The sequence below is a fragment of the Rhinopithecus roxellana genome, chromosome 2, assembly GCF_007565055.1.
Source record: "Rhinopithecus roxellana isolate Shanxi Qingling chromosome 2, ASM756505v1, whole genome shotgun sequence".
Taxonomy (NCBI): domain Eukaryota; kingdom Metazoa; phylum Chordata; class Mammalia; order Primates; family Cercopithecidae; genus Rhinopithecus; species Rhinopithecus roxellana.
In genome coordinates, this window is record NC_044550.1 from 56131228 (window position 1) to 56157551 (window position 26324).

At 35.0% G+C, this 26324-nt stretch overlaps 2 protein-coding genes across 5 annotated transcripts in view; both read right to left on the reverse strand.

The window, feature by feature from the left end:
• Nucleotides 1-26324, reverse strand: part of LRBA (LPS responsive beige-like anchor protein) — a 779214-nt gene that overhangs the window by 173581 nt on the left and 579309 nt on the right. For all 4 annotated transcript variants that reach the window (XM_030916318.1, XM_010372523.2, XM_030916327.1 and 1 more), the window contains 2 exons: nucleotides 6414-6554; nucleotides 5273-5392 (listed from right to left, as the gene is read on the reverse strand). In XM_030916318.1, the coding sequence (XP_030772178.1) occupies nucleotides 5273-5392; nucleotides 6414-6554 (261 nt within the window). The remainder of the gene's footprint in view (nucleotides 1-5272; nucleotides 5393-6413; nucleotides 6555-26324) is intronic.
• LOC115893203 (cytochrome c oxidase subunit 6C-like) lies at nucleotides 195-635 on the reverse strand. Its single transcript, XM_030916368.1, has one exon. It carries the CDS (start codon nucleotides 562-564, stop codon nucleotides 337-339), a length of 228 nt encoding a protein of 75 aa, XP_030772228.1. The 5' UTR covers nucleotides 565-635; the 3' UTR covers nucleotides 195-336.

Consider the following 26324-nt stretch of genomic DNA (forward strand, 5'->3'; position numbering starts at 1 on the left):
CAAGGAGCATGAGCCTACTGTACTAAATTGCTTGGACTTGTTTTATTGTAAGTATCTCCTCTAGTGCAAAAGCCCACTGAAGGCAAGAGTTATGTCATATTTGGTGCTATATCACAACCAGAGTCTGACAGTGGATAAACACAATTAAAATACAAAATTTTAACAGTAAATGATATCTCAGGGTTCCTCCAAACTTTTTTTTTTGTTGTTGTTGTTGTTAATTGTTTATTTATCAAGAGGAACTATTTCTTAGCCCACATATTCATGTGTCATAGTTCAGGAGTCAGTGACAAACTTCTAGGTAATTCAACCTGAAGAAATTCTTTATATAAAGGATTACTTTACACTCTGAAAGATACCAGCCTTCCTCATCTCCTCAAAATCTTTCATGGCATCATAGATTCTGTAGAAATCTGCGTATGCCTTCTTTCTTTTATCAGCCACACCAAACTTATACAAAGCTGCAACTCCCAGGGATAGCACGAATGCTGTAACCATATGAAATCGCAGACGCTTGGCCACAAGGCCACGCATCTGAGGTTTTGGCAAAACTTCGGGTGCCATGGTAGTTACTGTCCTTGATACGTATGCCAACCTCAATACCAACGTCCTTCCCGACTAAAGGAAAAATGGACGGCATTCTCCTCCAAACTTTTTAATCTAATTTACTTTTGTACAGCTTATATTTTAATAATATATTATTATATTAAATTCAGGGTTTCTGAAAAAGTATGGTTCTCCAACAACCTGTTTCAGATCCATTTACTACTGTTCCCATTCCAAAGTAATGAACCGGGGTGACATTTATGATTCCCTCTATGTTCTAGTACAGAGTAGTAATCATTTCTACAGTACAGAAAGAAAAGAATTTAAACTGCAGCAAGTCAGATTGTACTTCACCATTAGATTGAATTTATCGACACTAAAAGTATCTGAAATGAGTACGCAACCTCAAGAGGAGGGGAAAAAAATCAATGACAATAAATTGCCTAGAAAAGTTTAGATATTTGCCCAATATTTAGATGTATTTGTCTAGTCAAATTCATTTAAACTTCATGAGTCTGTAATTTGTTACATAAAATTTGGTCATAATAATTCAAGGTTCAGGTTGAAGAAAATAATCTATTCTGAACCCCAGTTTCTAAATTTAAGTGAATTTTAAAGATTTAAAACACAGAATCTACTGGGGATTTTAAAATATTATTTATCACAGTGATGATTCTCCAACCCAATTTTAATACTCTGCATTTCAGTCTTCAAGATTACAGATTGTTGGTACTAATTATCTGTTTATTTTTAGATGAAGTACACATCAGAAACATCATTGTTTAAAAAGGGTGAAGGCATTCTTTCCATAAGCCCAAACTATCCCTTGATGTGATTCCAAAACAATACCCTAAATCTGCACTGCCCAATACAGCAGCCACTAGCCACAAATGGCTACTGAACACAAAATGTGTTGCTAGTCTGAACACAGATGTGTCATGTAAATAGAGAAATGTTAAGTATAAAATACCACTGGAAGACTTAATATCAAAAAATGTAAAATATCTAACAATTTTATATTGATTATATATTGAAATAATATTTTGGAAATACATGGTTAAGATAAATTATTAATTTTTTTTTACTTTTAAAAATACGACTATGAAATCATTTAATTACATAGGTGGCTTATATTTGTGGTTTGTATTATATTTCCATTAGAGAGTCTCTAAGCCTACTTAGAAAACTGATCAACACTACTGATCTGCTTCTTCAGGCAGAATAAAGGCCATCATTGGGAGGTCAGATCTGAAATGGAATCACCAATGATGCAGAGAAATACAAATGATACACAAAACTTTAAAAACGGTAAATTGTGCTATAAATAAAAGATTGCTTTAGTGTAAAAAAAAAAAGGTCTCTCTCTTCTTTAAAATAAAAATAATTAACATTTTAAACCTTTATTTCATAGGAATAACCTCAATTTTGGGTAATATTATTCTTTGAGTATTGGCAAAATTTAAGAAATAGGGATTTTTAAGATATTAAAGTAACAACTCCCCCTCAGCAAAAAAAAAAAAAAAAAAAAAAAAAAAAACAATTAAGTTACCAGAAATGTTACCTTATTCTTATTTTTTTCTTTCTGAAAAAATTTAAAACTTCTACATACCTTACATTTCATTTTTGGAAAATCTCACATAAACATTTCACAGAATGTATACTATATTAATCAGGCAAGGTATGCTTTAGGATCTACTCAATAAAATGATTCCTACCACCCCACCATCATATTTCACCATCTGCTCTCTACTGTTTAACATTTCTTTAGTATTTCTAGGAACTCCAGCAAGACAATACAAATAAAGTTGACAATTATAACTAATAATGATTCTACCTGGAATATGTGATAGCTGAATTAAATATTTATGTTATTATAGTAATTTAAGTGTGTTCTTATACATTTATCTTTATTATAATAATTTAAATATGCTTTCTAAGGTGTCAAAATGTAACAGTTTAAAAATAGGATCAAAACAACAACAGAGGCATGATTAAATCCCTCCTGTTTTAGAAAGACCAACCAATAGGAGGTTGTTTAAATAGCCTATATAAACATATATTATATAGTTGTCAAAGTATTTGAAAGTCACTAAGTTTTAGGGCCCTAATTAGCTGGTTATCAACATAAAAATGGGGGTAATTTATCAATGCCCTACCTATTATCCTACAGATATCAGGGCATGGGGGTGGAGATAGAGAAGAAGGAGAATATACACATTCACATTGGTGGAAAAATATCAGTAGGCCTCACAAAGTAAGTTCTGAAAAAATTTTGAGCTTCCAAACATAAGAGGGAGCTGGATTTGACTCCATATTATTTGTGATGAAACAAGAATAATAAGAAAAGAAAGAAGAAAGGTAAAGAAGAGCAGGTGATTTCTTTTGATGTTATAGTTGTTTTGTTTAGGTTTCTTTTTATTTTATTTTTTTTACAGGTAGGGTATTTTAAAGAATTGTTAGAGAAAATGAAACCAAATACAAACTAATTAAAGAATCTTGAAAGAAAAAGGCTGAGATTCAGGAAGAAGAGAAAACAAAACTACTAGCATCTATCATATGTACCTCCTGTCCATCAAAGCAATGAACAGGAATGTCTAGTACAGATGGAGGCAGAAAGCTGAAGATATCTACTATTGCTATTATAAAGCAGGAAAAAACAATCCTCAAATTCATGACTTCATTTTTGTTTATATTTCTAGTAGCAAACGTAGGTATGAGGTTAAAATTTGGTCATGAGATGCTTAACAAATCAAGGAATTTGGAAAGAAAAAAACCCCACACATAAGTCTTCAATTTCATAACAAAATATCAGGCTTATCAATATTTTCATTTCTCTTATTATTTCTCAAAAGAGTTATATAAGTAATTAAACAGCTTTGAGATTAGAGGTAAAATTTAACAAAATTATTAAATCTGTTAACTACTCTTATTTATTTTTATCTACACATCTAGTTCAAAACTATTTACTGGTGATTTTTAAAGAATATGATATATAATTTTCAAGAGTGTATCAGAGTATGTTATTTGTGAGATCAAAAACCCTGCAGATGTCCCAATAAAAGATTATTTTTGCATACAATAGAATCTTCTTTAATAAAGTATCTTTCACACAAGCAATGTACTCTACAGTAAGATGTGAATACATTTTGTAGACTTGAAAGTATCATACCTAAAAGCAAGATGCAATTATCATTACAGTGAAAAAATTTTTAAGCACTCTACAGTAACATACACATTAGTAGAACTTTTCTTCTTTTGGACTCCAATATTTCTCATCTGGCACTTATTTTCTCCCATATGGTATAATTATTTATATACGTCATATTTCTCTATGGAATTATAAGGAACTTCAAAACCATAGGGATATCTCATTATACTTAATAGATCTAACACAGTATACCTTGCAGAAAAAGACACTACGTAAAAAAAAAAAAAAAAAGACTATTTCTGTGGGTAGAAGCAAAATTCTAGTAAGGATTATATTAGCTACTGTGCAAAGTTTTTGATCCTTTGATCTTTCATGCATATAGATAGAATAACTCTTATTTTGCTTTATTAATAATGGAATTCTTTACTGAGCAAAGTCAGGTATGCGTTTAGAACCAGTGGCAGGCAAAACACAATTATTTTAAGAACTGGTACATAGGATATCTAAATATCTATGTCTGAGATTTTTCTCACGGTATTTTTCAGACTATAGTAATTTTATTCACTGAGTTTGGAATTCCAGCCAGGCACAGTGGCTCACACCTGTAATCCCAGCACTTTGGGTGGCTGAGGCAGGAAGATCGCTTAAAACAGTTCAAGACCAGCCTGGGCAACATAGGGAGACCCCATCTTTACAAAAAACCAAAAATTAGCCTAGTATGGTGGTACATGCCTGTGGTCCCAGCTACTCAGGAGGCTGAGGCAGGAGGATCACTCGAGCCTGGAAGGTCAAGGTTGAGGCTACAGTGAATTGTGATTGCGCCACTGCACTTCCAGCCTGAGGGACAAAGTGAGACCTTGTTTCCAAAAAGAAAAGTTCAGAATCCCATTACGCATGGTGCCTTACATGCCTTACATCCACACTACCTACCTTATTATCCCTTCAACAGAAAGATTCTAAAGAGAAAGGGGGAAAAAACACTCTACAACAAAAGACAGAGAGTGAGGAGGGAGAGATTCTGATAGAAGAGAGACAGTCATTTAGAACTTACAGGGAGAGGCCAGGCGCAGTGGCTCACGCCTGCAATCCCAACACTTTGGGAGGCTGAGGCAGGCAGATCACTTGAGGTCAGGAGTTCCAGACCAGTCTGGTCAACATGGTGAAAACCCGTCTCTACTAAAAAAACACAAAAAACTAGCCATGCATTATGGCAGACGCCTGTAATCCCAGCTACTCGGGAGGCTGAGGCAGGAGAATTGCTTGAACACTGGAGGCGGAGGTGGCAGTGAGCCGAGATCGCGCCATTGCACACCAGCCTGAAGGACAGAGCAAGACTCTGTCTCCAAACAAACAAACAAACAAACAAAAACAAAACAACAACTACAAAAACTCACAGGGAAAGACAAGAGACAGAGACAGAGAGAGAAATGCTATAATTCTTGGCCATTCAATTAAGGACTTATCTTCTGAGATTTATCTTTAGTAAATAGGGTTGCATGGCAGTAGAGAAAATTTTCAACATTCATTTAATAAGTAATGCATTGGCAATAACAACAATAAAACAAAACATTTCTGTACCTTAATATCAGATGTATCACGCTGACTGTTTCGCCAAGCTCTGGAAATTGATGAAAAAGTTCGATCTGCATGATCAAATTTGCCTCCTTGCAAATTTAGGAAATAAGTTGTAAAAGGTTCCTAAAAAATAGCAATTAAAAAAATCCATAGGTTCCCTCATGCATAAAAATGTGGTTTTTATAAATCCTTAGAACTAAATATTTTAATGACTAATAGGTCCTAGCTAGTAATATAAACTAGGTATACAATGATAATTATATACAAATTATTACATTAATGTTCTAAAGTTATTTTTCCCTCAAAAGAAATATTTCTAAATATTTCAAAAATTTGGTATTTGCAACATTTTCTTCAGGTAGCCTTCCTTTCCAAGAATAATTTATTAATATCATGCAGACATAAATTAGATGTATTTTCTTCATAGTAGTACAGAGAATAGTGCAGCATGTAGTTTTCCTACTGTTATGGCTCAATATTTAATTTATGATTAAGAAAAGAAAAATGTTTGGATGATTTAAAAGCCTCCTCTTAGTTAAAGAACACTTAAACACATATTAGTGGATAATTGCTTGAAATTAGCTAAGCACTATAAATTACTTCTAGGATTTATGTCTGCCTGTATCCTTCTAACAAGCTTTAATTAATGATGTGCTGCTAATGCTTTCCCAAAGACATTGCTTTCTAGTAGATGAATCACCTTTCAATTTCACAGAAACATTTCTTGTTTAACCAATATATTATCAATACACGACAGCCTTAGTTTTACCAACAAACTTACCTTATTCCATTTGGAGCAACTTTCCAAAATATATAAATGCATGTCTGTGTTAGTAACAACTTACTTAGTTCTTATTTTAATAGACTGGATTTTAAAAGAATTTATGCTACAATTTGGAATCTGGTAAGATAGCAACCATCTGAAGGGGCAAATTTAAGAAAAAAAATTCATACAACTCCAGATGAAATATTTTTAAGGCAATACAAGCCAAATGAGATATAGAGATATTTATAATTAGAACTTCAATCATTTAAACTGACTTTTTTAGTATTCAAAAAAAGATGCTGATGAGTTCTAATTTTTGCATATCCTTCACAACATTGAATTTATTTAGTCATGGTGTATTATTCAAATTGAACTTACTATTCTTAGCAGCCATGCAAGAACAAAACTTGCAGTTGAGTAATGAGTACCATAGTGAAACTTTGGAACTTGATCGTCTTCCCATGATTCATAACGCTCTGCGAAGAATGCTGCTCTTTTTGGGTTCAGAGCTCCTATTGGCTGCCAATAGGCAGGGGAAAAACAAAGAATACATGAATGTAATCATCCTTCACATCTTCCTGTCTTGTGATGGTATCCTACTGGTGGGTATAAAAGCGAATTTTAAAAATATATACTATTTAAGCTGCAACACAGTATCATTTTGGGGGTAAAAAGAAAAGCAATTATTTTCAACACAAGTTAAACACAATACATAAGTAAGTGAATGGATGAACCCATCATTTCTCCGTTAAGTCTAGTTTTAGTGGAACATAGGTGTTTAATCAACCCATAATAAGCATCACATAAAGACAATTACATGAAGTCAAATATCAGATATACAACACGTTGGAAAGCACCTATAAAACCTCATTTAGTTAATTAGAAGCAACAACCAGAAACAGAATCTTAAAGCTGAAGGACTGACTTATAATGGGTTCTTAGAAGAGAATGAAACAAAACTGGGAGATAGGTAAGATGGAGTACAAGAAAGAAATTGTGAGAAAATAGGGTTAAGATATAACTAGAAATTTCTACTAGTGTGAGTGAAAACAAAGGATAAAAATACGCCTATATAACTATATAGGATACACACACACACACACACATATATACACACACATATATATGTATATACTTTAACCAGAGGATAAAAATATGCCTGCATGAACTATATATATATAGTTAAAAAAAAGAATAGTAGACAGATTATGAACTTATACTGGAAAATAATACTTTACAGCAGAGGTCCCAGAGCAACATAGCAACATGGTCAAAACCCTGAGCTCACTAGAATGATAATAATACTCATTCAGAAGGTTGTTTTGAAAGATAAAAATGAGTAGGCACATTAAAGTCCAACAAACTATGCCTGACAACATTCAATGAATGCTAACTATGGTTTTTAAGATAATCTTTTAGAATTTGGGTAAAAGAATTTGAATTAAACAATTGCCTTTAGCAAATTGCTTAGCATAAGATAAAGCTTAATAAATGTTAGTTGGTACCTGTATCTTTATTGTTGCTACTGCTGTTGTCATTTAGTTAATACATGAACTCCATTAAATAGCAGGCAAAATTCTGTGTGATCATGCCTATGCATGTACATTTCCTTATGAGGACACAGAGAATATGCTTGAGAGTCTCAAAGGAGCGTAAGGCTCAAAAAATGTTAAGATCAACTGCTTTAAGTAACAATTCATTCTCAAAAAAACATTCTGATCTCTAGAAAATCTCTATTCTTTATTCAAAATGTTTCAGTACCCATTCACTGAAAAAGAGATGATATATTAAGATTACTTCTCTTAATAAGATACAAAGGCCAGGTACAGTAGTTCACACCTACAATCCCAGTGCTTTGGGAGGTCGAGGTGGGAGATCGCTTGAGTCCAGGAGTGTAACACAGTGAGACCTTGTTTCTACAAAAAATTTTCAAAATCAGCTGGGCATAGTGGCATGTCCCTGTAGTCCCAGCTACTCAGGAGGCTGAGGGAGGAGGATTACATGAGCCCAGGCGCCTTCAAGCCTGCAGTGAGCTATGATCGTGCCACTGTACTCCAGCCTGGGAGATGGAGGGAGTCCCTATCCTGTCTCTAAACAAACAAACAAATAAATAAATCTTTATTTTAAAAAAGATACACAACAGTCTTTTGCCTTATATAATTTATGAACACCTATTAGTTAATCACTCCTTATTTACAAGAGAAAGAAAATATCTGATTATTTGTAGAGAAAATGTTAAAATAAATAAATAAAAAATAATTGGTTTAAAATGGATGCATTGAGAAATATTTTATTGAAAATGAAGCAATGTTCAGACCAGTTTTTAAACTGCTTTTCATGTTATATAATTTTAAGCAACATCTTAAATTTATCATTTTGGTTATCTTTATTAAATTAATTATTTTTTCAAAACTATCTTTGGCATCACTCTCTTTCAATAGCTTGGTTTTAATAAATATTATATTTTAAGGCACGTTTTCCTTTACAAGGAAAATTTTAAAAATCTTTAATTACTATTTTAAGTCAGTTTCACAGTAAACTAATTTAAATGCTATCTTTTAAAGCATTAGTTTCTGTACAAAAGAATCATATCTGACTTACTAAATATGTGCCAGTTAAGAATGGAGCTGACTCCAAGGATTCTTTCTTTGTTACAAAACCAATTTGAAATGCCTTTAAATGTATTTTAGTTGCTGCCCCTAAAGAATGAGCCATGGAAAAGAAAAGAGAGAAGAAATAAAATCACTAGAAGACAAATTATATGAATTAAAAATAGAATCAATGCTCCTTTTGTATGGTTCTGCAACATATTAAGTATTCACTTTATCTGCTCCTATTTTTATTACTCTCCAAATGAATAAACCCCAAAATCAATAGTTATAGAATCACGTTTCTTGAATATAATGCTAAAACCAATTAGGATTGATTTCACTAGCATCTGAAAAAAAATGGCATCTTGCAGAGATCCATATTGGTAGAACCCACGGTATTGATTTTCGCTGTTATTGTTACAGTTGGTTTCTGAAGCCTGCTATAGGACAGCTATCAAGACATACCACATTTATTTGCAAGCATATAAAAAAGAAGTCCCCAAATAAGAGAAAGTTAAAAAAAAAAAAAGGCCAGTGGAGCTGTGCAATGACAATGATACACTATCAGCTTACTCAGAGAAGTTACAGTGGGAATACACACATTGAATTATACATTACGCGAAAGCACTGATTTATTGTGGTAATAACATCCACCTCATTAAAAGATTCTGCTTTGCTGCAGTTGGAAGGCTACATATTGTTTACTGCTATAAATTAATGGCAGTGCAAAGAAGACTGTGGAACCATCCTAACAATAGATCTGTAATGACAGTGCTGTATATCACAGCTTCCTCAGCAGCTTCATAATAAAATGGAGACAATGTATTGAGCTAATACATTCTACCATGCTGGCCCATATTTTTCTGACAACTGCTTTAAAAGATGAGCTGAATTCAACTATGTTATAATGCTGCAAAACATTTAACTAAGCAAGAGTCAGTCATATACCAAAGTGCATCAAAGCATTTTTAAAACATTGTCTAAATCAGCATTTCAAGATGTTTATTCATCTCTGCAAAAGGATGAAAAGTAAATGCTGATGAATCCTCTTACTTATATAGTATATTAAGAGTCAAAATTATTAAGTCAGTTCGGGAAGATGCTAGCACCATCATCCTACATAGAGCTTACTGTACAATTTAATAAGCCTGACAAAGTATTTTTCTTAAAAAGCAAGATTTTAAAGGAAAGTGACTCAAAATACTGGCCATTAAAAATGGTCATAATTTCATTTAAAAAATCAGTAAAAATAAATATTGATTAGAGAGTATAAAAGTGGTATAATTCCAGGTAAACACAAATAGCTCTAGAAGACAGAAAAATAATTTTAAACACTATAAAAAGCTAACAAATAAATAGAATTATAGAAGGTTTTCTTAACTCTACAGACTAAGAAAAAATCTCAATCACAATACAATGAAAAACAGGTTTAAGTAAAAGAATAGAATAACTTGAAAGTTAGAGTATTAGGTCTAACAACAAAATATTATGTTAAAAATGTAAATAAAGGACAGGCGCAATGGCTCTGTCTGTAACCTCAGCATTTTGGCAGGCTGAAGCAGGAGAATAACTTGAGCCCAGGAATTTGAGACCAGCCTGGGCAAAACGGTGAGATCCTGTCTCTACAAAAAATCAGAAATCAGATGGACATGGTGGTGTGCGCCTGTAGTCCCAGCTACTTGGGAGGATCGCTTGAATCCAGGAGGTTGAGGCTGCAGTGAGCTGTAATCGTGCCACTGTACTCAGCCTGGGTGACAGAGTGAGACCCTGTCTCAAACAAAACAAAAAACAGAAACAAAAACTTAGATTAAAGTGGGAAAAGACAAATTAAAGAAAACCAAAACTCCTGAAATTAGTATGAATAGCTAAAAATCACATATTTAGGATATTTTAATAATTTCACAAACAGCAAAGTTGACATCTGTAGTAGAATGATAAGTACTCTGCTTATGAGACAGTAATGATATCTTTCAAAAAAGGATATGTAAAATAAAACTTTAAAAATTAATTTTGTGAGAAGACTGCAATTAAAAAAACATTTTTTGTTACCTTCTTTGAGAAGTAACTTCACTAGGTAACAAAATCCCTGCATATAAAGTGATCTGTTCAGTGCCTGGTACATAATAATAATGATAATAATTTTTTTTCAGGTTATTTGATGAAGAATATTTAATAAAAAAGGCACTAAGTAAGCCTGATGAAATTAGTGGTGTCTATTAGGAAAGACTATGATTAAACATCACAATCCTCTAAAGACAAAGCAGGATAAGAACATGTAGTACTGTGGATGATCTGTAAGAAGCCTAAGAGTACACAGTAGTCCATATCAATGAATATTACTACCTTAAGAACATAATCAAAACAAAATTACTTTTCAAAAATCCATGGGCCTCCAAATTTTACTATGAAAAGCGTAAGAAATATCAGGCTACTTATAATCATCTCCTACTACATTATTTAAAAACAAACAGTTTGAATTAACAGACTCCTTTAAAAGCACGTAACAGACTTTGGTCTAATTATTAATAAAAGTTAGCTGTAAAAAGAAAAGGTACCTGTTTTTTCTTTCTTTTTTAAAATTTTAGGAACTCTTACCTGAAGTTATCTAATTAAGAATAATACCTCCAGCTTACATTTTGTAATTTATTAAACATTATTATACATTATCATAATAAATAGGTAATCTTGATATTTCTATTTTAATAATAAAGAAATGAATTATCTAGCTCAAAATCAACATAAATCTAGAAGACTCAAACCTAGTACTCAAAAGCCCTTCTCTGGGCCATGTTATGTATTTAAAACTATTGTATTACAAGTTGGTTTTCCTAACTTCAAAAATTTGCTGTAATCTCAATTTTTCAAATATTTCTTTACTTAACAGGTTGATTTAAAGGCCAATGTAAGTAAAACACTTAGAAGCGCTCCTGACAAAAACAAACAAACAAACAAAAAGAAACTAACAAGTGTAGCTGCTATTAATGCAGTTATTACCATAACTATAATTCCTTCTTTCCTTTTGAAATTTATGTATGAATGATTACAATTTATATCAATTTATACCTTTCAGAAATGAAATTCCAAACTACTGGACCATACGTACAGTAATTGAAGGTAAGAAAGTTCTGGGAAATTGACAAGAAGTCTCAGATTTTTTACAAAGCAGAGATTTGATTGTCTTAGCTAACTTCTCTTTTAAAACCCAAAAGTCTCAAGGAGTTTTTCACACCTTTCTGTAAAGGCTTTCTTTGGAAAACCACTGAACTCCAACATTTGGAGATGAGAAGCAGAAAAGACTGGGGTTAAAGAAAAGGGAAAAAAGGTAACTCTAAACCAAAATACTAAGAAATAAGGTGCTTGAAAATGCTAAAGCATAATATTTCATCAAGATACATTTTGTGGGTAAGCAGAAGAGTGAAGAAAAGATGTCAAACGTGAAAAGAAGCTTAGGAAGGGGAGGCAAAAGAGTAGGACTACTTTGCAACCCTGCTTAGGATCCTGATGACTGGCTGAAAGTCATCCGCCAATGTAATCTTCATTTGATATGACAGGGAAATCAGAAACATTCTTTAATTTTGTGATGACAGGTAAAGTCTTCCTGACAGTACTGAAGAAGGTGTATGCAATTAGAAGTTATATGTTATTTCATTCTTCCCTAAAAGTAGGCAAGGCCACAGGAAACAAAAGAAAACCACTGCAAAGTGAGGGAAAAAAACTAGCAAGGAATAGAATACAAGATGGCTGAACTCAGTGTTCTTCTATGCTATAAAAATGTCAGGTTAAAGGACAGAATATCACCAAGCATCTGATATATGTTAACAGATTAAACAAATTTCAAATTCAGAGAATAAAAGAGGACATACTATCAGGAAATGTTACATCATAAAAGACAGTCATTCTTGATTAGGGAATAATGATTTGGTTTGAGAAGACTCCAGGAAAAAACTATGATATACATGTCAAAGGTGCCATTTTATCTGATGACAGTGCTACTATTTGCTGAATATAAGCAAAGGTTCTACAAATCTTACATAAATCACCTCATTATCTTTACAACAACTCTTAATACACAGACCAATTAGCATTCCCAATTTGCAGGTGAAAAAAACAGTTCGGGAGAAAGTAAATGACTATCAGTGGTTGGTTACCAGCCAGTGGCAGCAGCAAGATTAAAAGCCACCTCCAACCAAACTGACTAGCAAATCCCAGAGTGATTTGGGTTGTGTGAACTGGTACGCTGCCTCTGCAAGGCCATTAGAATCCTTTCATGGGAGCTTTAGATTAAATGCTCTTTTGAAAAAATACTATTATTTTATCCCTACCTATATAATGTCTGTGGATATTACCTTAGAAGAAGGCATCAAAAATGAATTTTAAAAAAGCATATTTTATCTTGGGGACATCAAAAACATGCTTGGCAAATACAGTTTTTTTAAAAAAAGTAAACAAAAAAGATAAATGCTGTCACCAAAGTTTATTGCCTTATCTTCCTTTTAACTTTTCTATTTTTTCTTTTCTATCTTTTCTGTGAACCCAAATGAGAGCCCTTAATTTTCTGTGTTGCTGAGGCTTTTTAGAGAAGCCAATGAATTTGATTCCCAGTGTCTCCATCACCTGTCTTCCTCCCCAACTACTCTAGTGAAGAAAATAAATAAATAAATAAATAAATAGTGTCTGTCATTTCAGCAACATTGCCACTGTCAGGGGGTGCAGCAACTACTTTGTTTCAATTGTAGCAGCTCTTTTATCTAAATGACAAGTATAACAAGCAGCCTGATCAGCATTTTCACTCAACCTTGGCTTTTAGGGTATTTCGTTATATGCTATATACGGCTGAAATGGTTTGGCACTTATCCTCACATGCTCTAGATTTTATTTAATACTGTCAAGAAAAAAATTTCATCAGCACACCACTGTGGCTTTTAGAGCTAACAAATAAGCACTTTTGTTTTCAAGTACCAGAACACTTTTTAATCCCTTGAAAACACACTTTCTTACGAGTGGCATTAGATATATACTCACTATACCATTTCAATTTAACAAACACATCTTGGGAAAAAGAAAGTATTCCATTTTACTTATTGTACCTATGTAGAAACTAAATCATTTCAAATGCTTGCACTGATAGATTTACTAGTGATGTCTTCATAGTTCTATATTATTCAGCTACACAGTAAGTATTAAGTAATTTTTCTATAGGTGTTTATCTCATTTTGAGAAAGTCACATAAACTGTTAAAAATAATCTATTAATCCAATGCCACTGCTGAGCTAAATGCCTATAACAACCCAATAAACAGTCCAAAAAATCCAAGGATAATTAATAAACATGTTTTAAGTTATTATGAAAATGATAAAGAATGCAGATATAACAAAATCTATGCATTTGCAGATATATTCACCTGCCCACTTAACAAACCAGTTAAGGCCATTAAAATCAAATAAATCTATATGCTTTTAAGACAGGTCATTAGCAGCACACATATTAATGTTCTGCTAGCTTCTATAAACCAGAAACATAAAACAAAATTGGGAACTACTTGAGAAACATTCAGCTTTTGAAACTCATTTTCTATTTGCTTTGAAAGTCATCGGAGTATAATAAAACTAGTTCTGATTTCAGAAACTAACACTCTCTCTCTCTCTCTGTGTGTGTGTGTGTGTGTGTGTGTGTGTGTATGCTGTTTTGTTCAACGCTGAGTTGGGAAAAACTGTGTGCTTATTGTTTAGCTTAAGCCTGGGCTAATGGCACTAAATATTTCAACGATATGCATGCGAAGCACAACAAAATATCATGATTATAAAAAGCAAGGAGGATTCCAAATCCATAAAGATTAGTAAAAATAGTTATTTTATTCTGTTTTAGACTAATAAACTGCTTTTTGGGAAAATAGTAAATCTTTTTAAAAATATGTTTATTTATTTAGAGACAGGCTCTCACTCTGTTACCCAGGCTCACATGCAGTGATGTAGCCATAGCTCACTGCAGCCTCGAACTCCTAGGCTCAAACGATCCTTCTGCCTCAGCCTCCTGAGCAGCTAGGACTACAGGCACATGCTACCACACCGACCTAATTCTTTTAGTTTTTTGTAGACCCAGGCTGGCCTTGAACTCCTGGCCTCAAGCAATACTCCCTCCTCAGCCTTCTAAAGTGCTGGGATTACAGCCATGAGCCACCACCTTGGGCGGGAAAAATACTAAATCTTAATACAAAAATTAGACACAAAGAAGGATAAGTTAAAGATGTCAATATATAAGGTATGGATGGAACTAGAGGCATTATGTTAAGTGAAATAAGCCAAGCACAGAAAGATAAATATCACATATTCTCACTCATATTTTGAAGCTAAAAAAAAGTGGATCTCATAAAGATGAAGAGTTAGACTGGTGGTTATCTGAGGCCAGGAAGTGTAGGGGGGAAATGGATGAAGAGAGATTGATTTTAAAAATTATGTTAAAGAACACAGAGACAGGCAGACATCTGAGTTGTAAGGCATTTTAAAACTATAGTGGACTTCAAATATCAAACAAAGAGATAAAATATTGTTTGGCAAATGTAAACGAGCCTATGTGGTAGCTTTCAGAAGAAACAGGGCAACTGGAATCAATTTAAGAAGATAATCTCTAATGATTCCATAAGTGCAACAGAAGAGACTCTAATAATTATCATGACTTAAGAATAGCCATGGGTCATACATAAGAGCTGGCAAATGTTGATAACACTTTTGGAGTTGATTATTAGCAATGTGAGGCCTGACAGGCAGTTACATTGCAGTTGTATTCCTAGAAAAAGCCCAGTCCTGGCAAGGAAGGTCAGTGATATTCAACCTCTAAGACGATCCCCAAAATGAAGCCCTTATATCAAAAAGCAGACCCTGCTAAAATAGTCCAGCCCCTGTACATTCCTCCCCAGTGCCGCTCTCAAGGTAAGCAAAATCCACTAGTTGAATAAAACTGGAGCAGCCAGATTGCTGACCAAAAACCTTGCTCCATTGCTGGAGAAATCAGTCAAAAAATAAAGGCCGATGAGATTCAAAAGTGCTATCTAAAATTTACCTTATTTTCTTGTGCAAGAGGATATGTTGGGATAGTCATCAACATAGAGAACTTACATTTTACCCTTTTTAAAATGAAAATTTTATTGTACTTTTCCCTCTACAACTATATATCTGATCTACTTGGTGGGGTGGGGGATTAAATGTAGTCATTTAATTGTAGTACAGTGATAATCAATATTTATGAGGGACTAGAAATAAGTCAGTGAAGCTCGGATTTAGAAACCACTGCACCTGCAATAGCTGGACAGGTTTTGGGCTGCCTCTACGATTTAAGACAAAAAGAAATAAAATGTAAGCATAAAAATATAACAAAAAATCCTCTGTTCAATTTATAAGTTACTATCAACTGGAAAAAAAAAAAACCTTATGTAACACAAATCATATGAAATAATTAATTTTATGTGTCAACTTGACTGGGGCACAGGGTGCACAGATTAAGCATTATTTCTTGGTATGTCTATGAAGATGTTTCCAGGTGAGATTAGCCTTTAAACTGGTGGACTCAGTATAGATTTCCTTCTCCAGTGTGGGTGGGCATCATCCAATCTGTTGAGGATCTGAATAGAACAAAATGCAGAGAAAGGAGGAATTTGCCTGTTTTTTCCTATCTCACCGCTGAAGCTGAGACAGCTCATCTCATCTTTTCCTGTTGTCAGTCTGGGATTTACACCATCAGCTCCCTTGGTTCTCAGGCCTTTAGACCTGCAATGAATTACACAACCAGCTTTCCAGGGTCTCCAGCCTGCAGATGGCAGACTGTGGGACTTCTCAGCCTCCCTAATCACATCAGCCAATTTCTCATAATAAATCTCTTCTTGGATACAGATATATAGATATCTCCTATTGGTTCTGTTTCTCTGGAGAACCTCAAGATACCACATCAAGAGAAAATGAAATTAATTCATAAGGTAAATATAGGGTATTTCTTCAAATTTTGAGATCAATATTGAGATTATAATCACTTATAAAATAGAATATAAAGTTTTATAAACTACCTCATTCTGGTAATAGATGGCAAAACTATGGTTCCACCATCCACACTCCTTTTCCCAAATGGAGCACCTTTTTTAAAACATTCAAATTTGACATAATTTAAGAAGCTCCTTTAAAAAAGTGATTTAACAACATGTGGATGTCAAAGAACGCACTAGACAATTCATAGAAAGAAAAGCCTAAGAAGTCCATTAACCATGTATCCAAAATGGGTAATTTCATATTTAAAAAGCTAGCTAAGTTGACCATTTCCTATTAAAAGGAACCAGAGGTCCTTAAAGAAATCGTTGATTCTAATTCTGGGGCAGAAAATACACAAAACAGCCTGGGACAGACAACTTGTCGTACCAGAAGGCAAAGGATTTGTCAAATATTAATGGGATTGTATCTAAGGGACATAATACCCTTCTTAAAGAGACCTCACTGGACAAAGTCATGGCAATTTCAGTACCACAAAGAATAACACAGTTCTACTTTCATATAAAAATGTAGCAAGTATCAAGGAATGTTGCTCTCATTTTAATAACAATAAAAAGACTATAAGATGATAACCACTTTTGTACTAATCAGAGAGCTGAGGTAAAAGACAACCAAATGAAGTAAATTCCAAAAAGTTACAGGCCTCTTACAAACTGCTATAATTTTGGCAAAACATGGCAGGAAGAGGTAGTAAACATAAAAGTAGGTAAGAAGAAGGCCAGGCGTGGTAGCTCATGCCTGTAATCCCAGCACTTTGGGAGGCCGAGGCGGGTGGATCACCGGAGGTCAGGAGTTTGAGACCAGCCTGGCCAACATGGTGAAATCCCCTCTCTACTAAAAATACAAAAATTAGCCAGGCATGGTGGAGGGCACCTCTAATACCAGCTACTCGGGAGGCTGAGGCAGGAGAATTGCTTGAACCCAGAGGGCAGAGGTTGCGGTGAGCCAAGATCATGCCCTTGCACTCCAGTCTGAGCGACAAGAGTGAAACTGTGTCTTTAAAAAAAAAAAAAAAAAAAAAAAAAAAAAAAAAAAAAAAAGGCAGGAAAGAAGAATCTAAAATTATTTATAAAGAATTTCTAAATACCAATGTTGGGTGAACAGATCAACTTAGAAACACAAGGGAGTTTGCATGCACTTGTAAGCTCTTTTCCATGGGCCTCTATAGGTGGCTCATGAGAGAGAATATGACTGAGGCAAGGTAGAAAACCAGGGAGGGGCTCTCTAGGTGACACAGGCACACAGGATATGATTTACAGTTACTGGGAATGGCAACAAAACACAATCTCATTCCCCTAATCTTTCTCTTATAGGAATCAAAATCCTTAAGCTGATGGGAGAGGAACACCAAACTCTCATGCCAGGGACTAAGCGAGTATCAACTTGCACATGGGGAAAGAGTGGGAGCAAAACAAATCTACTGCAGGAAGAGGGATAGAAAACCCTGTGTACCACCCCTAGGACCCAGGCAAAGATCCGCTGCTTCTGGAGTAGGGTAAAAGCAAAAGCCCTTTCAGGAAGACATGTCCTGCACTGATGCAAGGAAGAGGTCTGCTACTACTGGAAGAAGGATAGGAAATTCTTTCCTGTGGATGCCATGAGGGGTAGACGCAAGAACACTGAGAAGGTCCATCCCTGACGACCATTTAAATGGGATCTACTTAAGAATGAGGATGAATCAAGAGAACTGAGGAGCTACCCTATCTACCCCCCAACAAGCCTGGAACTGAGTTACCAACAACAGCAATCTACTTCTAGAAAAAAACCCAGAAAAGTACATAGAAAAATGTCTCTGTGGCACAGGCATAGAGGGTCAGCTAGAGAGTAGAGCAAGAAGAGTGAGAAAAGACATCCACCACCCACGCCAAATTCTTACAGAGGAATTTGAAGTTTGTACTGTATTTTAAGGTAATAATAAGAATAACAAACCTAACTAAGCTCATCTATTGACCAGATTGACTGAACTCCCCACACTAACTACGTGACATAAGAAGAAGCATATACTTCCCTGGGCAGAAAATCTTATTCATATCCCAGCCTATACTGTTCTCCTATCTCAGATAAAATAGAATCATAAAAATAATCTAAAAGAAGCACATAAAGTACAAAGAACTGATATGTAGAATAAAAACCAGCAAGAAGGTAGATTTAAGCCAATCATATAAAAAATTACATTAAATGTAAATGACCTCAACACCCCAATTAAAATGCAGAGATTGTCTGATTGGGCATGAAAGCAAGGTTCTATTATATGTTGTCCATAAAAAAAATGTTAAATATAAAGCCATAGACAGGGTTCTTAAAATAATAGAAAAAAAAAATGCTGCAAGTAATAAAATAATGCCCTCATGGGATATTAACAGAATAAGTAGATTTCAGAACATGAAATATTACTAAATATAAAGAAGGACATTGCATAATGAAAAATGTATTATTTTATCAAGAAAACATAACAATTTGAAGAGTGTATGCACTGTATTAGTTTCCTAGGGCTCGTATAACAAAACATCACAAACTAGGTGGCTTAAAACAATATAATCTTATTGTCTCACATTTCTGGAGGCTAGAATTCTGAAATCAAGTTGTTTACAGGTTCATGCTCTCTTTGAAGCCTCTAGAGGAGAATCTTTCTTGCCTGTTCCAGGTTCTGGTAGGCCCAGTTGTTCCTTGGCTTGCAGCAACACAACTCTAATATCTGCTTCCATCAACATATAGTGTTCTCTCCCTGTATGTCTGTCTTTATATGATGTTTTCATACAAGAACACCAGTCATATTGGATTTGGGCCCACCCTAATGCCTCATCTTAACTTGATTACATCTTCAAAGACCCTATTTATGAATAAGGTCACATTCATAGGTACCAGGAGGTTAGGACTTTAACACATCTTTTTGGAAACAAAATTCAACCCGTATCATGTACCCAAAAATAAACATGGAAAATACATAAAATAAAAACTAACAGAACTTTGGTGAGGTGGGTTGGCTTACACCTGTAATCCTAGCATTTTGGGAGGCCAAGGCAGACAAACCACTTGAGGCCAGGAGTTTGAGACCAGCGGGGCCAACATGGCAAAACCCTGTCTCTACTGAAAATACAATTAGCTGGGTATGGTGGCACATGCCTGTAATCCTAGCTACTTGGGAGGCTGAGGCATGAGAATTGCTTGAAACCAGGAGGCGGAGGCTGCAATGAGCCAAGATGGCACACTGCATTCCAGCCTGAGCGACAGGACAAGACTCTGCCTCAAAAACACAACAAAACAAACAGAAAAACTAACAGAACTGAACGAAAATACAGACAAATCTAACTTATACTTGGAGACTTCAACAGTCTTCTTTCAGGATTCAACAGAACAAGTAGAAATTAGTAAGAATACAGAAGACATGAACAACAACATCATCAACCAATTTGACCTAATTGATATTTACAAAACAATGCTTAACTAAAGACTATGCACTCTTTCCAAATGCACATGGAGCATTAATCAAAGTAGACCATATTCTGAGCCATCGAACAAATTCTCACTAACTGAAAAGAACTGAAATCATACAGAGTATGTTCCTCAACCGCAATGGAATTAAACTAGAAATAAACACAAGAAAGACACCTGACAAATCCCCAAATAGGTGGTAACTAAACAACATACTTCTAAATAATCCATGGGTGAAAAAGAAATTTACAAGAGAAATGAGAAAATATTTAAATGGGCTGAAAATAAAAACAATATATAAAAATGTGTTGGGGCCGGGCGCGGTGGCTCAAGCCTGTAATCCCAGCACTTTGGGAGGCCGAGACGGGCGGATCACGAGGTCAGGAGATCGAGACCATCCTGGCGAACATGGTGAAACCCCGTCTCTACTAAAAAATACAAAAAACTAGCCGGGCGAGGTGGCAGGCGCCTGTAGTCCCAGCTACTCGGGAGGCTGAGGCAGGAGAATGGCGTGAACCCGGGAGGTGGAGCTTGCAGTGAGCTGAGATTCGGCCACTGTACTCCAGCCCGGGCGACAGAGCCAGACTCCGTCTCAAAAAAAAAAAAAAAAAAAATGTGTTGGACCCAGCTAAATTAGTGCTTTGAGAAAAATTTGTAGTGCTAAATGCTTACATTAAAAAAAGTCCTTAAATAGTTTAACGTTTCCACCTTAAGATACTAAAAAGATAAATTAAATCTAAATCATATAGAAAAAAATATAGTATGGAAAGCAAAGATCACAGGAATTGAAAACAGAAAAAGCAATAGAAAAATAAATAAAATCTCCAGCCAGACTGGTCCAGAGGGAGAAAAAGAAATAAATGCCAGTATCAAGAATGAAGGAAGGGACAACTGAGATGAAATAAACAAATTTTGTGAAAGATGCAAACTACCAAAACTCATTAACAAAAAGATAACCTGAATAGCCCTTTATCTGTTAAGGAAACTGAATTCAACGTTTTACAAAAAACCTTCCCAGAAACAAAACTCTTGGCCTAAATGGCTTCACTCATGAGCTCTACCAAACACTTAAGGGTGAAATAATGATTGTGTATCATCTTTTCTAGGAAACAGAAGAGGAAGAAACAACTTCAAAACTCATTTTGTCATGTAAGCATTACCTTGATGCCAAAACTCAACAACCTTACAGGCCAAAATCCTTTGGGAATACATATGCAAAGGTTCTTAAGAAAATATTTGCAAATGTGTTCCAGCCATTTATTAAAAGGATAATACGTCACAATCTGGTTTATCACAGGAAGGAAACACTACACAATCAGCCAGTGTAATTCACTATACTACCCAACTAAAAAAGAAAATGCAATCATCTTCAGAAAAGGAATTTGATAAAATTCAATACCCAATTATGATGAAGACTCTCAACAAACTAGTTATAGAAGGGAACTTCTTTGGGAGGCTGAGGCAGGTGGATCACAAGGTCAGGAGATGGAGACCATCTGGCCAGCATGGTGAAACCCCGTCTCTACTGAAAATACAAAAATTAGTCACCATCTGTGGTGGCAGGCATCTGTAGTCCCAGCTACTCAGGAGGCTGAGGCAGGAGAATCACTTGAACCCAGGAGGTGGAGGTTACAGTGAGCCAAGATTGCGCCACTGCACTCCAGCCTGGGCGACAGAGCGACACTCTGTCTCAAAAAAAAAAGACAAGGGAACTTAACCTAATAGAAGCATCTACAGAAAAGCCTATAGCTAATATTATACTTAATGGCGAAAGACTGAATGCTTTTCCCCTAACACTAAAGACAAGGCACTCTCAATATTTGTTAACATTATATAGCACAGTAAGTCTTCACTTCACAATGCCATTTATGTAGAAAGTCCCAAAAAGTCTACAAAAAGGCTGCTAGTAATAATAATTGAGTTTAGCAAGGATGCAGAAGACAAGGTCAATTTACAAAATTCAGTTGTATTTCTACATACTAGCAACAAACAATTGGAATTAAACATTTTACAACAGGATTAAAACCATGAATTTTTGAAGGTTAAATTAACAAGATATGTGTAAGAACTGTATGCTAAAAGCTATGGAACATTTGAGAGAAACTAAAGAAGGACTAAATAAATGGAAAAGACACTATATTAATGAATTGGAACATTCAATATTGTTAGCACATTATTTTTACCCCAAATGTTCTACAGATTCAATTCAATCCTAATAAAAAATCTAGAAGGCTTTTTAAAAATTATAAATTAACAGGTACATTCTCAAGAAGAAAAATGGCTAGGACAGTCAAACAATTTTTTAAAAGAAGAATAAAGCTGGAGGGTTCACAAGACTTTATTACACGATTTACTATAAAACCACAGTACTCAAGACTGTGGTACTGATATAAGGATATACTGATTGATTGTGCAGAACAGAAAGTCTAGAAATAGACCTACACATATATGGCCAATTGATTTCCAACAAAGATGCCAGGACATCTCCAGAGAAAAAGTCTTTCCAACAAATGGTATTAGAAGAATTGGACTTCTACACACAAAAAAAGAAGAACCTGAACTCTTACCATGAACCTATAATACATTCTAGACAAAAATAAGTAGCATTAGCAGCCACAATACAGAAGAGTAGTAATAATTCTGTTTGATCCAAGTTGATTTTAGAAAAGCCATTAACACCATTGGGTCAAAATAAATAGATAGTCAATTACATAATCTAAATCAGCAGCTTCCAACTTTGTCCTGTAAGATAGTCTCTAATATATATACATGTACACTGTCTATTCACAGACCTCTTGCAACAAACCCACAGTCCCCTCAAGTGACCAGAGCTCACAGGTTGGGAACAACTGGCACATCTTCATCTTCCTTTCTACCAGTAAGACACCAGCAAGTGTTATCCATTGAACACTGACTCATCTTCAACCTCTTTTCTACCTTTTTCTGTATGAAAAATTCAACCTTACTGTAAGAATTCTGTATGAAAAATTCAACCCTAAATGTAAGAATTCATATTAGTCCTTCATATTTCACTTGAATATTTCATGTGAATGTTTCAATCAAAATGATTCAAAAGTTTTTTTTTTTTTTCTTTTTTTGAGACAGAGTCTCGCTCTGTCACCCAGACTGGAAGGTAGAGCGTGATCTCTGTTCACTGCAACCTCCGACTCCCTGGTTCAAGCTATTCTTCTGCCTCGGCCTCCTGAGTAGCTGGGATTACAGGCATGCACCACCACATCCGGCTAATTTCTGTATTTTTAGTAGAGACACGGTTTCACCACATTGGCCAGGATGGTCTTGATCTCCTGACCTTGTGATCCACCCGCCTCGGCCTCCCAAAGTGCTGGGATTACAGGCGTGAGCCACCGTGTCCGGCCTCAAAAATTTGTATTTTAATTTGTGTAAGGTAAGCTATATGGTCTATTTGTTATATTAGTGAAACTTGAACAAGTCAGAACCTGGGACAGAATTCTAAAAAGATGCCCTAAAGAGGGCAATATCTCAAGTTTTTAAAACAATTAAACAATAGGATTGTATGATGATTTGAACAGTTATTAATGTTACTAATGACTATTAATTAATTACCTTGTATTTCAGACAGGTAATACTCAGATATTAAAATAATTTACTGAGATAGGTCACACTATATCTATAACTTTCCCAATTTACTGGCCTAATCAAAACTTTTATTTTTCTTTTTTAAAATTTTTAAAATTTCAATAGCTTTGGGGGTACAAGTAGCTTTTGGTTACGTGCATGAGTTATATAGTAGTGAAGTCTGGGCTTCTAGTATACTTGTCACCCAAAGAGTGTACCATAGGTGATTTTTCGTCCCTCACCTTCCCCCTCAGCCTTCTCCCTTTTAAGTCTCCAATGTCCATTATACTACTCTGTATGTCTTTGCATACCCATAGCTTAGCTCCAGCTTACAAGTAATAACATGTGGTATTTGGTTTTCCATTCCTGAGTTACTTCACTTAGGATAATGGCTTCCAGTTCCATCCAAAAACTTTTATTTCTTCTTCTTAATTTTTTTGATGTTTGGTGTTTTTTAATTTTTAATTTTAATTTTTATAGGTAGTTTGTGTATATATTTATGGGGTACCCAAGATGTTTTGATATAGGTGAGCAACGCATAATAATCCCATGTAAAATCAGGTGTCTATCCCTTCAAGCACTTATCCCTTGTGTTACAAACAATCAAATTACACTTTTAGTTATTTTAAACTCTACAATTACATTATTTTTGACTATAGTCACCCTGTTGTGCTATCAAATACTAGATCTTATTCTATCTTGCTAATTTTTTTGCTACCCATTAATCATTCCTACCTATACCCCATCCCCCACCACCCTTCCCAGCTTCTGGAAACCATCCTTCTACTCTCTATCTCCATTAGTTCAATGGTTTTGATTTTTAGATCCCCACAAATAAATGAGAACATGTGATGTTTGTCTTTCTGTGCATGGTTTATTTCACTTAGCATAATGACCTCCAGTTCTATCCATGTTGTTGCAAATGACAGGATCTCATTATTTTTACGGCTGAATAGTACTCCATTGTGTATAAGCACCATATTTTCTTTATTCATTCATCTGTTGATGGATACTTAGGTTGCTTCCAAATCTTGGTTATTGTGAACAGTGCTGCCAATAAACCTGGGAGTGTAGATACCTCTTTGATACACTGATTTTCCTTCTCCATGGTATATATCTAGAAGTGGAATTGTTGGATCATATGGCAGCTCTATTTTTAGTTTTTCGAGAAGCTTCAGAATTGTTCTCCACAATGGTTGTACTAATTTATGTTCCTACCAACAGTGTACAAGAGTTCTCTTTTCTTCACAAGCTTACCAGCATTTGGTATTGCTTGTCTTCTGGACATAAGCCATTTTAATTGGAATGAGATGATAGCTCATTGCAGTTTTGATTTGCATTTCTCTGATGATCAGTGATGCTGAGTGCCTTTTCGTATGCCTGCATGCCATTTGTATGACTTCTTTTGAGAAATGTCTATTCAAATCTTGTGACCATTTAAAAAACTGGATTATGAGATGTTTTCCTATAGACCCGTTTGAGCTCCTTACATATTCTGGTTATTAATCCCTTATCATATGAGTGGTTTGCAAATATTTTCTCCCATTCTGTGGCTTATATCTTCACTTTTTGATTGTTTCCTTTGCTGTGCAGAAGGCTTTTTAATTTGATGTGATCCCATTTGCCCAGTTTTGCTTTGGTTGCCTGTGCTTATGGGGTACTACTCGAGAAATTTTTGTGCAGACCACTGTCTTGGAGAGTTTCCCCAATGTTTTCTTGTTTCACAGTTAGAGTTCTCAGATTCGAGTCTTTAATTTATTTTGATTTGATTTTGTATATGGTTAGAGATAGGGTTCTAGTTTCATTCTTCTGCATATGAAGAACCACTTTTCCCAGCACTATTTATTGAAGAGACTGTCTTTTCCCCAGTGTACATTCTTGGCACCTTTCTCAAAAATGAGTTCACTGTAGGTATGTGGATTTGTAAAATCTTTTCTTTTTAAAATAAATAAGTTAATGCAGTTCAATGGGATGTATATCCCAGTAAAACTACTGATTTTCTTTCCCTCTTACACTAAAAAAAAACTATTTGTCTATTCTAATTTTTATTTTTATTTTTATTTTTTTCTTTATTTTTTATTTTTTTGAGACGGAGTCTTACTCTGTCGCCGGGGCTGGAGTGCAGGGGCCAGATCTCAGCTCACTGCAAGCTCCGCCTCCCGGGTTCACGCCATTCTCCTGCCTCAGCCTCCCCGAGTAGCTGGGACTACAGGCGCCGCCACCTCGCCCGGCTAGCTTTTTGTATTTTTTAGTAGAGACGGGGTTTCACCGTGTTAGCCAGGATGGTCTGGATCTCCTGACCTCGTGATCCGCCCGTCTCGGCCTCCCAAAGTGCTGGGATTACAGGCTTGAGCCACCGCGCCCGGCCCTAATTTTTATATTGAGCCCACAATAACATGATTTTGTTTGCAGAATTTACTTCTTTCCACTTCCAAAAACTTGCTTCAAATGATAAATTTTGGATTCACACTTTTTAAAAAATTCCTTTTCTGAAAGTAAGACCATCTAAAAATTAAGCTACAGAAAAATGTTTTCTGATTAGTCTTGTAAATATTTTAAATATAACATGCATGCAATTATAAAGGTCTTTAAAAGTACGAACAATTTAATTCACTTTTGTTTCTGGAAGAGTCCTCAGA

Coding starts and splice junctions, on each gene's coding strand:
- LOC115893203 (XM_030916368.1), bottom strand. CDS start 564: ATGGCACCCGAAGTTTTGCCAAAACCTCAGATGCGTGGCCTTGTGGCC.